At 42.9% G+C, this 14861-nt stretch overlaps 1 protein-coding gene across 5 annotated transcripts in view; it reads right to left on the bottom strand.

Moving 5' to 3' along the window:
* LOC147883024 (putative aarF domain-containing protein kinase At5g05200, chloroplastic) overlaps window positions 1-14861 on the bottom strand; it is an 86164-nt gene that overhangs the window by 36047 nt on the left and 35256 nt on the right. For 4 of the 5 annotated variants that reach the window (XM_087399911.1, XM_087399912.1, XM_087399913.1 and 1 more), the window contains exons 2-3: window positions 13499-13653; window positions 13125-13284 (exon numbers count right to left, since the gene is read on the bottom strand). The exons of the other annotated variant lie outside the window; for it this stretch is intronic. In XM_087399911.1, coding sequence (XP_087256037.1) covers window positions 13125-13284; window positions 13499-13653 — 315 coding nt within the window. The remainder of the gene's footprint in view (window positions 1-13124; window positions 13285-13498; window positions 13654-14861) is intronic. 5 annotated transcript variants of the gene reach the window in all.

Below are 14861 nucleotides of genomic sequence, written 5' to 3'. Positions count from 1 at the left end.
TTTCTATGTTGCAAGTGCGCAAAAGTAGCTGCAAGTCTGTACAAAATTATGTCCATTTAAGTGTTCGTAGGATGAGTTTGAGCCCAGATAATTCCATAATGCCAATGCCAATTCTGTTGTGGTAGCTCTCGTGGGCAACTAATGAGCTCGCCTCAAGAGTGTGTTGTGCTTATCACCACAGTTCAAAAAAAATGTGACAGTTGAGTCTGCTCAAAGATCTCTCACCTTGAGCCCTTCATTCACACTAATACACAGTCTTAAGAGTCCCTTGTAATCATAAACATGTACCCACACTAATACGCATAGTCTTAAGAGTCCCTTATGATCATAAACATATACCCACAACTTTTAGAACACTCAACATAATTTGTTATGATTGACAAATACTGCGGCGTCATACCATCCTTCAATTGCTGCAACGTACCTTCCATTATCTTCCAAAGAACACTGCAGCCAACTTCACCTTGGTACCACTAACAGTGATCTTGGCTGATATCCTACATACACATAAGGAGCTGTAACATCTGGCTTATGTTTAGTAACGTTTAAAGTAAATGTGTGGTGACGTTGTAAGCATACCCCAATGAAAACCATGTGGAGTGAGTTCTCGACAACATTTGGAGTCGGAATTAGATGGAGCAAACCAATCATTTGTTACATTGATTGCCAAACTTGTGCAACAGACTTACTATTTCTAGCAATGACAGTGTCATGTGGCAATTCAAAGGTTTTCATAGCTCATTGACCAAGATGGACTAGCTCAAGATTTCTATGTTTGACTTAGTTGGAAAGAATCTAGCTTATTTGATAAATCTCTCAACTATCACCCAAATGTAATTCCTAGTCCATGTGTAATAATGCTAAAAATCCTAAAGACACTCCCACTTTTTGAGGACATATCCCTATACCCATAACGTCATCTTTGGCCCACAAAAGTGTCATCTAACCAAACATAAAGGTTATCCCTTGAAAGTTTTGTGACATGCGAATTGTACTAGCTTGTAAAGGCGTCAAATTCACATCTTTCTTCCAAAAAGAGATTCGGCTTTCTTACCCTCAACTCCACCCATTTGGGTTCCTAATAGCTCCATGTAACCTTATTGCCTAGAGAGTTTGCCGTATTTTACCAAGTACCACTTAATCAGGAAAAGGCTTTTAAGAGAACGGTACCAAACTGAGACTTTGTTCCGTTGGTATATACCTTAAAGCATCCACAACCATAATTCAGACTCCTTTTTGCCAAGGTTTTAATCAAACATGAATATAGATGACCTACTTTGCTTGTAATGTGGAGTAGGTCTCCCTTAAAAGATTTCCCTTTTAGGAAATAAGAGGGTGGCCACTAATAGCAATGGCCTAAACGCTATTTATGCTAGGCAATGAGTATAGTTAGCACTGGCTTATTAGTTATAAAAGAGCTATATGTCCTAAGTAGACTGAACAATCAATTAGTAACTGGCAACAAGGCTTGGGTGGGAGAATCGTGCATCTAGATGTCTCGAGGTGTAAGACATGGGTTAGACTGTCGTGGCTGTGAGAAGAGCAAGTCTCACAACAGTAGTTGTTAGTTTGTTTAACATGAGCACCTTACATATTGAATACCGAAGAATCTAACACTAGTACCACAGCACTCTTTATGGGCCTAAGTATTTAGGGTTTTCTACATACCATGAAGAGTAGAGCATAGCAAGGAGCTAGCAACTAAGTGGGCATAGCATTGCGTCACAAGGTTCAATTGATTCCAAGTCCATGCACAATGGCTAATGCATGTCGACTTGTGTTAAGGCCCCATCACTAGGCATTGTTAAAGAACTCCTTGTTGCGTTATGCTGAGCAAAGATGATTCACAAAAGTAAATGGAGAGTAGACCCATTGAAGCGATTGAATCAGGTATGACAGTCATCTACAACGGATTGACTTGGTGACAATTAGCTGATATATTACTAACAAAAGAACCTTGCTAGACTTGTGACTACTCAATGTAAAAGGGAAACTCGCTCTATGCACTAAGCCAAGGCACACGGCTAATGAATGCCGTCATGCCAGTATTGCAACATCTATGTCAAGCTATGGCATTACAAGGAAACGTACTGTTATAACAATAAAGGGATGTTAGATGTGTCTCATAATTATCAAGGATTGAAAGTGAGCCCACCTAAGAATGATTGACAAGTCCGAGGTTGAGGAGATAGAGATAGACACTGTGGTGTGATTATAGATGGGGCAAATTGGGAGTGAATATTATCTCAAAGAATTTGATAGAGAGCTTCAATTGAGAGCTTGAAACCATCTCCCTTCAGAATAAGAGGGAAGATTAGTACCTCATAACAACTGAAGGGATGCTCAAGGTCGTGTGCATGAATATCAGTTGTATCTACTTTAATGAGGTTTGACAATAACAACAATAGTGATAGTGATAGTGATAGTGATAGTGATAGGGGTATTGGTAGTGGTAGTGGTAGTGGTAGTGGTAGTGGTAGTGGTAGTGGTAGTGATAGTGACAGGGTTAGCTTGATAGTTGTAGTCATAGCAATGGATGAAAATACCTACATCCTCTTGCAAGAGAGGCGTTCATTAAATTGAGACACAATACTACATGATTGGGTAATCGAATTGATGACAATTGGCATTAAGGATATTGAGAAGCAAGTTCTCACAAATTCTCAGCATGTACTGAGAATTCACACACCTACAAGCTTGGAAGTGGAGGATCGATTTCCACAGGATATTAGACTCAGCTAATGAAATTAAATATCACTCCAGTCAGTGAGATAGACTTGTTTCAGGTGGCAGCCAAGCCGAAAGAAAGTCAAAAGGCTGAGAAGTAAATCAGTGGAGGAACACCTTTTCAGCTGATCCTTCTTGCCCTCGGTGCTAGGTTGTTGATGACCTATTCAGTGTTGCCGTCAGGAATGCGAACAAGCCAAGATCATTTGGGCTGGAATTGTAGGAGTTGTGGGCAGGTCTTGTTACTCAACTTGTTTCAGTTGGGCTTAATGGCCTGGCTTTCTTTGACTGGACCTCAAGTATATTACGAGAGTCAAATCACTTCTTGGACTATCACGATTTGGCATCATCTTATAGAGTTTTGTTGACGTGACACTACTCTTTCCTCTCAATACAGACCCCCACTTGCATCGCTGGACACAAGTTGAGAGATTATTGCAAGCTTCACAAAATGGCACATTCATATATCCAAATGTAGGCTATATAGAAGGCACCCAAGTCCACCAACTTGTGGGCAGGTTTTGCAGACAAGCCAAGATCATTTGGGCTCAAATTGCAAGATTTATGGGCACGTTTTTCTCCTCAACTTGTTTATCACTTGGCCTCAGTGGTCTGGCTTTCTTTGACTAAACTTCAAGTATATTGCGAGAGTCGGATCTCTTCTTGGTCTATCCCGGTTCAGCATCATCTTCTAGAGTTTTGTCGACGTGATACTAACTCTTGCCTCTTAGTACAGACCCCCACTTGCATTGGTGGACACGAGTTGAGAGAGTATTGCAAGCTTCACGATTTGGCACATTCAGAGATCTAGATGTACAGAGGATATAGAAGGCATCCCAGTCCACCTAGCATATACCATGGCTAGCATGTAGACAAACGTTGTACATACCTTGTTGGCCATCTGCCAGAGATGCAAGTGACTCTAGGTATGCATCAATCAAGAGGACAACTTTTCATAGAGTGGAAAGAAAGTCCTTTCTTCTCTTATCTTTGATGCAACTTTTCTACCCCTTCTTGGGATACATTGTAATTCAGCAAATGGTGCATGTCTTGCCATGGTCTCCCACAAGGGACTTTCAGGCTTGAATCTGACACAGATGCCCAGTCTGGGTTGAAGTGGTTGATTTTCCCCAATGCATGGCCTCACTTTTGCCTAAAAGCCTCTTTAGGTAAAGTGGTCTGCCCACCACGGCCAAATGGTAATTCAAACAGATTTTGCATTCTCTGGGATACTGATAATCCCACACCGGACTCTTACTCAGTCACGGTGAATAATGTCAACATGGGGAGTGCATTTTACAAACTCAAATGGGGTTTATTTGCAGGGGCCTGTTTTGAATGCAAAAAGTTTGGACACATGGCTTCACAGTGTCCACTGAACCCACATAAAATGCCTCATGTCACCTTGCCAGTCCACATACCCACTAAAGATGCTCCTATTCCAGTTGCCAACAAAAACAAAAGCAGTAGACAGCATTCTAGGAGTCAGGATAAAGGCAAAGATTCAGTAGCTACCAATGCGAATCTCACTTCACATCCACCTCCTGCTACTCAATCCTTGCCCAAAGGAAAGCAACCTTCAACTGATGGCTGGCAGAGCCCAAGAAAGGTTATCTCTGCTCAAAGAATTCCACCCCCTCGCACTTGGAATGGTGCCTCTTCTAGCGGAAACACCCCAGAGATCAATACAGGAATTGAGATTACATGGGCTGCAGTAACAGCCAGCAGAACACTCTTCCCTGAAGAAGAGGTTGCTCCTTTGCTGTCTACTTCTCAGGCGACTACTTCTCAGGGGCGAGGCCTCGACCCTGAGATAGAAATGCAAGGCTGACCTCATGCATTTTGCTGCTGTACATAGTTGTTACATTACTATAAATATCTGTATATATGAGGGTGTGATTTTTTGGTGAGCTTTTTGTCATGAGCTTTTTTTCAATTTTCATGAATATTGCGAGCTTTTCATTCACCTGAGAGAGAGAGAGGGCGGGGGTCATGGAGTGGGGTGGGTTGAAAGTTTGGGTTGTGGTTGCAGTTAAGAGGAGAGAGGGGGGGGAGGGGAGATAAGGGAAAGGGGGAGGGACGGGCGCATGGGTAAGGTGGCATGGAGAAGGGAGGGGAGGGGAGTTGGAACATATATTCATTATCATAGTGGAGAACGTAGAGGGGGAACTTATAAGGTATGCAAAGAGGAGTGCAAGGAGGAGAGAGAGGATGAGGAATGTGAAAGTTATGTTCATCTACTAAATGTAAAGGGGAAGGGAGAGCATGTGGGAAATTTGTTTATTTTAAAAGTGTATAATTTGACAGATTTGACCTCATATTTGGATTCCTCGTCGAATTCCGGTCATTTTGAGTACCAACATGACCATATTCAGAATTCGACGAGGAATCCAAATATGAGCTCAAAAGTTTCAAATTATACACTTTTAAAATGTACATATCTCCCATAGTTCCTCCCTTCTACTTTGAATATGGACATATCTTCCATAATTTTTTGCCTCCTACTGCCACTCATATCCTCCCCCCCCTTGTGCATAGTATACACTCTTCCACCCCTCCCACATGCTATGAAAATGAACATATCCTATATTCTCTCCCCCTCTTTCTAACCTCCCCATCTTTCTTATAACAAAAACATGTATGGATTTCTAAAAAAAGCTCGCAAAAACAAAGGAAATGGTAAAAAAGTTCACATTAAAAAGCTCGCCAAAAGATTTCCCCCTATATATGACTCCTCACATCACCTGTTTTACACTCAATGTCCAGGGCATATGTGACAGTAGGAAATGGAAATCTGTGTGGCTGTACATCAACAGATTTCAGCCTGACATAGTGGCATTACAAGAGCACAACCAACATATTTATGCAGGCAAGACACGACACTACTGTGGGTATGACATTTTCTATGCTGGGGAGCACTCTTTCTCAGGGGTTGTCCTTTTGATCAAACATGAGCTTCAACCAGTCATTGCATTAAATGACAACAAAGGCAGATGGCTTGTTCTCCAATGCATTATTAGAGGAGAGGTGTTTGAATTTGCTTCAGTTTATGCACCTCAATCATCTCGAGACAGAACTGTAATTTGGCATGCTATGCAACAATACCCATGGAGATCTCATGCCTACATATGTAGGGATTTCAATAATGCTCCACAACAGGGAGACAACACTTCCAGCCACGATCATATGTTATCTCCTGAAAGGCATGCCTGGTCTCAACTACTCTTGCATTTGGATCTAGTTGACCTTTAGAAGGAATTGCAACCTTTGTCACCGGGCTACACTTTTCAACATAATGCTCTTTCCGCTTATAAGGCACGACTGGATCGTTGGTATAGTGTTGCTCCCCAACAAAATGGGGATTTCGCATGCAAAATGTGGATTGACTATGCCTTTGTGCATTCAGACCATGCACCACTATGGCTGCGGTTATCTTTTCATAAGATGCCAGATGATAGATTGCCACAAAGGCGACATCTAATCATCAACAACAGTTATTGCAACATGCTGAATTTAAGGCAATGGTTACTGAAGCAGCTCATTGTCTTTCATCTAGCAGCCATCTTCATGCTGATGATGCCTGGGCTTCTTTTATTTCTAAAATGCAAATGGTGATTAGAGTTTATGGCAAGTCTTACATGAAGACTCTGAGGGAAACCATTGCTCAGGCCAAGTCTACTTGTCAAGACCTCACTGAACTCAGTCATCATCGTTCGCTGTCCATGCATGAGCAAACCACATTATGTCAGGCCAGACATTGTCTTAAACTAAATGATCACAAGAAACTGGCAAAATGGGAGACTAGAGCAAGACAAAGAGCCTTCACAGATAAAGGTTGCTCTTCCAAAGAATTTTTCAAGAGTTAGCATCAGAGGAGAATCAAAACAGAAATTTGCAGAGTGCTTATGCCTGATGGATCATGGACTACTTCACGGTCACAACTTGCCTCTGTTTGTGTGCATCACTTCTCTCAGCAATTTGGCTCTGCAGCTCCTCCCTCGCAACAGGTTTTGCTTGCACGAAATTTACTGTTGCAAAATGTTTCTCCAATCATTTCCCCTACTCAAGCTTTGGAATTGGAGGAACCCTTTACTGAGAGGGAACTGTCAAATGCCATCAAATCATGTGGCAGATGGAAATCCCCTGGATGGGATGGTTTGACAGTCGAGTTTTTTCTAGCATACTGGCCTATTTTGAAGCATCCATTACTATCTATGGTGAATGCTGCATGGCAACATCAGAAAATGCCAAACAATGGAAGAGAGGTCTTGTTAAACTCCTTCCTAAAAAACAAATTTGTGAGTCTTTGGCAGACTGGAGACCTATCACTCTTATGCCTGTAATTTACAAAGTCACTACCAAAATGATTGTTGCTCGGCTAAAGGGGTTTTTACATGATGGGTTGCATCCTGCGCAATATGGCTTTGTCCCGCGTAGGCATATCACCGATAACATTGCCAATGCCTACATTGGAATTGAATATGCCAAATACACACAGCAGGATGTTCTGTTATTGCAAGTTGATATTGCCAAAGCTTTTGATACAGTTCAGTGGGATTTCATTTCATCGACTATGCAGGCTTTGGGTTTTGGCACAAAAATGCAGCAACTCATCAATTGGCTATATCAAGATAGTGAAGCTGCCTGCATACTTTCAGGAGATATTTCTCCATCCTGGACTCTTGCTTGCTCTGTCAGACAAGGATGTCCACTGAGTGCTTTACTTTTTGCCATAGCCACTCATCCACTACTTCAATATCTGGATCACCTCTTGGACACTGACCAGCTGCACGATTTGGAGATCCTTGGCAGTCGCAGCATGATTGCTCAAGCATATGCCGATGATTCATTCTTTACTCCAAAAAATACTCAGGCTGATCTGTCCATGATTATGCATGCTCTTTCTACATATGGATTGGCTGCTGGCCTTCAGGTAAATTTCAAAAATCAAAATTGTTGCCTTTACATCCACAGGACTGGTACAACCTTTTGTGGCCTGGGGAAATTGTCCCTGCTTCTCAATTCATTCGACATCTTGGTTATCCTTTAGGATGGGGACTCACCCGTTCACAACAAACTGATTGGGTGCTAGTAAAGTTGAGGGTAAAACTTGAATATTGGAAGCTTGCAACTTGGCCATTACATGTTCGTCTGCAAATTACACAATCCATTTTGATAGCATACATACAATTTTATCTGCCTCTCACTATGTTCACTAAGGCAGATTTGGTTTCATTTATGTCAGCTATCATGGAAATTTTCTGGCGTTCAAAACATGGCAAGAAAAGTCTCAGATTACTCTCCATGCATCGTCTCTGTTCTCCAAAGATGCACGGGGGTCTAAACATTCTCAATATTCAAATGCATTTACTTGCTCACAGGGGAAAAATGATGATGCAGTTTCTACAAGGAGATCAGCCTTGGGCTTTTATGATTCGCTCCCTCTTATTACATCTTCATACATCTGCTTTTGGGAATTGGCAGCCTACTCAGTGGGAATTTTTATTTGGCTCTATCCAAGGCAAGATCAGAGGATGCCCTTTTGTTTCTTCTCTGCTTCTTGATTGGAAACACATTCTATCCCACTTGGAATGGAAAGGCAGGGACTCTCTCTCGGGCAACTCTTTGAGGGTAGAGAATCTCTTTTGGTCTAAAGTATTCCACCCACCTTTGGCCATACAAGAACCCCGACGTTCTTATTTTCTCTCCTTCAAAGGCATTTCATCTGTGGCGGATGTACTTCAAGATGATGGCACAAATCTATCTTTTTCTTTGGCTGCTCGCAAATATGGCTTGGGAGCTCATTATCGTCCTTTATGGCATAAAATTTCAGCAATGCTCCAACCGTACTTGCCGGTACCTCATTTAGAAATACAGCATCGGCTTGAGGATTGGATTTTACGCTCTCCTTCCTCATATGTCCGTCCTTTGAAGCTTTCACATATCACAGTGTCATCATTGTATAGAGTGCTATTACCTCCACCTTGGATTTCCAACAGAGCAAATACTGTTTGGCATATGGATCGTCCAATGAAGTGGTGGAGAAAAAGGCTGCGTCTCCTTTGGCATTACAAAGTCCCTCTTCGACAACAGCTTTTCCTATGGCGAGTTCTCCTTGGCATTTTTCCATCTGGACAGTTACTCGCACACAGACATATTGCTTCAGCTGTTTGTCACAGATGCTCGCACTCTACTGAATCAGTGCTCCACATCTTTTGGTCCTGTCCAAATACTTCTGATCTCATTGCTCTCATCAGAAAGAGGCTTCAACAGCGATTTCCTACTGTTACTTTTGGCAGATTTTTCTGGTTGTTTGGATTTCATCCCCAGAGACAGGGTTTTGATTTATTTTTTATATGGGTGCGATATTGGACCCTATGGACTTTATGGATAGATAGAAACCATAGAGTCTTTGGTGATCCCCTATTTTCATCCTTTCTTTTTTTCAAACGATCTCTGCAATAATCATTCTACGATTGTTTTCAGACTCGTTTGATTGATCAGGATGTGTATACAGCCTATACTGAGATCTTTTCTTGAGTAGTAGCTACTTCGTTTTTTGAAGCAGCTATGAATGTAATTATTATATAGAAATAAAAGCTTTCTTCTCACAAAAAAAAAAAGTGTGTGTGCGTGCGTGCGTGCGTGCGTGCGTGTGTGTGTGTGTGTGTGTGTGTGAGAGAGAGAGAGAGAGAGAGAGAGAGAGACTGGCATTCTATTCTCTGGCCAGGTCAGGTGGTGCATTCCAAAGATGTAGTCAGGCATTTGGGATATCCTATAGGATGGCATATCACCAAGAAGCAGCAGTTAAAATGGATCTTCCAAAGACTTCAACATAAATTGGAATTTTGGAAATTTTCTACCTGGCCACTTCATGTCAGGCTCAGAATAGTACAATCCCTTGTAATGTCCTATGTTCAGTTCTTTTTGCCTTTGTTACATTGGTCCCCCAGAGATATTTCAGCTTTTATGTCTCAAGCTATGGAGCTGTTATGGAGGACAAAAAATGTTGTGAAAGCATTGAGACTGATGAAGATGGAAATGGTGTGCTCTCCTAGGATGCATGGTGGACTTAATGTTCTCAATATAAGAGATCATTGGGAGGTTGTCATTGGCTGTCCTTTCTCTACTGCTCTAATACTTGACTGGAAACAAGTACTTTCTAAGGTCAAATAGGCTCCCGATAACTGCTCGGGGACAAACTCGATGAGGAAAGAAAGTATTCATTGGAGTGCCATCTTTGACATTCCACTTGCTTTACAGGAACCTATTCAGGCATATAATCTCTTGAAATTGGGAATTAGATACATAAATGATGTGGTAGATGATCAGGGCTATGTCCTATCTTTTCCTCAGGCCACTGCTTCCTATGCATTGGGAATGCATCATAGGCTGATATGGAAGAAAATTGCTGATTTGTTACATCCTCTTCTCCATGTTCCTCCTGTGGCTGGCATAGACAGGCTTATGGATTGGCAATTGCAACCCTCTGCTACATGCTCTCATCCTGTTCCTCTGCCTCTCTTGACCTCCATCAAAGCCTACAGACTTCTTCAGCCTGTTCCATGGATTCAGCAATATGCTAATACTCTCTGGCATATCAGGAAGCCCCTTTCATGGTGGTGGAAGAATCTCCGGATATTATGGAAGTGTAAAATGCCTTTGAAACAATGACTTTTTCTTTGGAGATGCATGACCGGCACTTTGTCAGTGGGAATCACACTTGCCAAACGTCACATTGCACCATCCACATGTTTACGATGTCGAGCTCCTTCAGAGACTGTCCCTCATTTGCTTTGGCACTGCCCGTGTTCTAGGAACCTCCTTGGAAGAATTTCAAATCATCTTCGACTCCGTTTCCCAAGCCACAGATTTGGGAAACATTTTTGGTTATTTGGAAGATATATGAGGTCCTTGTCACATTATTCACTATTTCTCTCATGGGTTAGATTTTGGGCTCTTTGGACAATCTGGAATGAGCATAATTTGGCATACTTGGGTCGCCAGATTCAAAAGTCATATGAATCTTTCCGAGCCTCATTGCGGCAATCCTTATATGATGCCTGCCATGCTTCTTGCATAGAGCTTTTCTTTTTATGTTTCTGATCTTTGGGATACTCTCTATTTTGGAGACTTCCCATCTTGTAAATTTATGAGAATATAAATACACTGGATTTTACTTTAAAAAAAAGTGTGTGTGTGTGAACAATTTTTAGTCTCCACTAGCTTTACAAAAACCTTGTCGTTCCTAGTTTGTTTCTTTTAAGGGCATCACTTCGGTTGCTGATGTTATTCAGGATGATGGCTCTGTGCTACCTTTCTCTCTAGCAGCTACACGGTATGGCTTGGGCTCTCATTATCGTGCTTTGTGGCAACAAATTGCTTATATACTTTCGCCATTTGTTCCGATTCCTCCTCTGGAACTTCAAGACAGGTTGGAGGATTGGACTTTGACTTCACCAGGGTCCTCTTCTCGCCCTTTGAGGCTATCTCAGATTACGATGCCTGCATTGTATAAAATCCTTTTGCCTCAACCTTGGGTTTCAGAGAAAGGAAATTCTATTTTGCGAATGCATCACACAGCCAAGTGGTGGAGAAAGAGATTAAAGCAACTTTGGGCTTACAAAACTTCTCTGCGACAACAAGTTTTCTTCTGGCAAATGCTTCTGGGCATTTTTCAATCTGGACAGATGTTGACCCATAGACACATTGCTCCTGCTCGTTGCCATAGATGCTTGAGTCCTCAGGAGACTGTGCCTCATTTATTCTGGTTTAGTCCATGTTCTCGTGAGTTTATCGATCTTCTTCGCCAACGCCTGCGAGCGAGAATCCCGACTAGAAGTCTTTCTGGCTCTTTGGTTTTCATCCACCCAGACCAAAGTTACATCTTTTCTTTGTTTGGGTTCGCTACTGGGCACTCTGGACTTTGTGGACAGACAGGAACTGTAAAGCCTTTGGTGGTTCCATATTTACTTTATTTGCTTTTTTTAAGCGTTCTCTACAGCAATCCTTCTTTGATTGCTTGCAGACGCACTGCATGAATCATGATATATATTTAGCATACACTGAGATTTTCAGTTGATGTACTTTTGGCTGCCTCGTTTTGAGGTTGCTACTCTTTGTAATATAATCAATCAAAAGTTTTCACTAAAAAAAAGTGTGTGTGTACATATGTATATATATACATACATACATATATGTGTGCGTGTGTATATATATGTATATATATACATACATACATATGTGTGTGTGTGTGTGTGTGTGTGTGTGTGTAGTGCTTCTAGGAATTTTTCCAACTGGACAGTTGCTGGCCCGTAGGCACATTGCTCCTGCTTTATGTCATCGGTGTCTGATTTCTCAAGAGACTGTGTCTCATTTATTCAAGCATTGCCCGTCTTCTCGGCAGTTTCTGGATTCTCTTCGACAGAGGCTACGAGCGAGATTCCCGACTGTTCTCTTCGGGAAATTTTTCTAGCTCTTTGGTCTTCATCCACAGCGACCGGAGTTTCATCTTTTCTTTGTTTGGGCTCACTATTGGGTACTTTGGACTTTATGGAAAGATCGCAATTGTAAAGTCTTTATTTTTCTTTGTTTGCTTTCTTTAAGCATTCTCTGCAGCAATCTTTCTTTGATTGCTTGCAAACTCGCCAGATAGATCAAGATGTAAATTTGGCTTATACTGAGATCTTCAGTTGATGTATTTTCTAGCGCCTCTTTTCTAAGGTGACTATTCTTGTAATATAATCAATCAAAGCTTTCACTAAAATAAAATAAAAAATGTGTATGTATGTATATGTATGTATGTATGTAGTTTCCAACAAAGAGTAGTAACTCTGGTGGTAAAGCACCCACAGTTGTACTAAGCAAGTAAAGTGAAGAAAGTATATAATAGCAATGGTTTTGAGAAGAGCATGTGTTCCGGATAATCATACATTAGGCACCAATTTTTGGATGAGCCCCAACTTTTGGATGAGTATCATGATAGTCTGAGGGCGGAAGATCCAGGATTAAAAAGACATGCTCTTCTCAAAAGACAATTCTAGTGCCTTGCTTCATCCACTAGAGGTCCCATCTAGCAAATGAAGAAGCATCTCTTAGATTTTATTTATTGAAAACTCAAAGTTGTCATGATTCTATAGGGAAGAGTAGGTTGATTGACTAGATGGCTCATTTTATGCCACTTAGGAAAAATATAAAAAACGTTTGAGCTGGCAAGATTATTTGTCGAAGGTGTTCACAAGGGCTACCATCCAATATTCCAAGTCATCGAGATTGCAAGTTTAATAGTCAGGGCCACCTTTGATAAGTTGGAAACAAATTTAACTATATAAACCTATTCGACATCTTATTCCCGGTAACAAATAAAGGTGGATGCAAGGGGCAGAAAAGAGACTTACAGCTTTTGATGCTAGAATCTGTGCAGATTTCACATAAAAGCCACTCATGTCTATTATCAGGTTATACACCTTCACTCCACCCCATTCATGTCTGAGAGCCCATGCTTTCTCCCTCTCTTCCTGGCTTTTCTTTCTTACCTGCATTTTTGTTTTCATGTACCTGACATCCCACAGTCCACAGGCCTAGTAAACTAAATTAAAAGTGGCATGATCAATCTGCGTGTCCAAAAAGATAGGTTGGCTAGTCCAAAATAAAACATTCAAACAAAAATCTAATGTATCCAATTCATCACACTTGATGCCTTTCTTCTTCCATAAATATACCATTCAAACAGAGGAAGGAAAGGGCCACAACAACCCCGATGGAGACTAACCCTGCATAAATTGGCAAGAGATGACCCCAGAAACAGGTAGTTCGATAAGCATCTGGCCAAAAACACCTCATCACATGCTGAGAGACAGTCACCCACAATACAGGTCCAGCAAGCCAATGTAATGACTCCAAAAGTACATCTGTTGCTTTTGAAATCTGCCAAAATAAGTCAATTTTACACCCCACAAAATCTCTCTCTCTCTCTCTCTCTCTCTCTCTCTCTCTCTCTCTCTCTCCCCGCTCAGCTCCCTCCCTTGCCGCTCAGCCTCTCCCCCGCCACTCAGCTCCCTCGCCGCTCAGCCTCTCCCGCTCCTGCTCCTCAGCTCTTGCCCTCCCGCTCCTGCCCCCTGCCCTCCCACTCCTTCCCTCCGCTCCTGCTCCACGCCTCCGCCTGCAGCTCCGCCGCCCCTCCACCCTCACTGCTCCTCCTCCCTACCGCGCTGCGCTGCTGCTCCCGCCACTCTGCAGCCCCGCCTGCTGCAGCTCCGCCCACTCCTCTGCCTAGGCCTTTAGGCCTCCCACCCACTCCCTCCTTTGCCTCTCCACCTCCCCACCTCCGGCTGCTCCTCTCCCCCGCCACGCCTCACAGCCCCCCCCCACCCCCTCTCGTGGGCAGCTCCCTCCTTCGCCTCTCTGCCTCCGGCTCCTCTGACTTCCCTACCTTCCTCGCCCTAGGTGTGCTTCCCGCCCGGGGGGGGGGGGGGGGGGGGGCTGTGCTCCCGCTCCCGATCACGCACTAATGGGAAAAGCCGAGAAAGAGACAGATAAATCCAAGAAAGACGACAACAACAACAAAAAACAACAGACAACTGAAACTTGAGGATGTGAACACGCGTGTCAACCGAAGTGGACTCGGGGTTGATAGCAAAGCAAAGGCAGGGCCCACTTCAGCCTCAGCTTCAGCCTCTATCTCTACTTCGACTTCAGCCCCCGCTTCAGTTTCAGTTCCAGCCTCAATTCCCTCTATCTCTACTTCGCTTCAGTCTCAGCTCCCTCTACATCCTCACTCTCAACTTCAGCTTCCACTTCAGCACTAGTTTCAGGTACACCCTCCACATCCCCAGCTACAGCTACAGCCACTATCACTGACATACTTATGCCCATGGCGTCAGTTGCTTCCTTCCCTTCCTCTCCTGTTACAGCTCTCGCACCACTTATGACACCTACTTCGGAGGTGTCATACACTGCTCCGCATTACGCTTCACTCTCCCCTCTCCCTCTCAGTCAGCCCACGCTCCCACATCCCATTGGGACTGCCTCATCCATTCCACTGTCATCTCCGTACCTCACCAAGTTCACCCAGTCACCGGCCAGCTTCCGGACTCATCCCCACACTTTCATGTCACAACCATCACAGTTTCAGC

The sequence above is a fragment of the Dipteris shenzhenensis genome, chromosome 28, assembly GCF_047967505.1.
Source record: "Dipteris shenzhenensis isolate YYH24624 ecotype China chromosome 28, Dip_SZ_1.0, whole genome shotgun sequence".
Classification (NCBI taxonomy): Eukaryota; Viridiplantae; Streptophyta; class Polypodiopsida; order Gleicheniales; family Dipteridaceae; genus Dipteris; species Dipteris shenzhenensis.
This window is presented reverse-complemented; position numbering and strand designations above follow the sequence as displayed.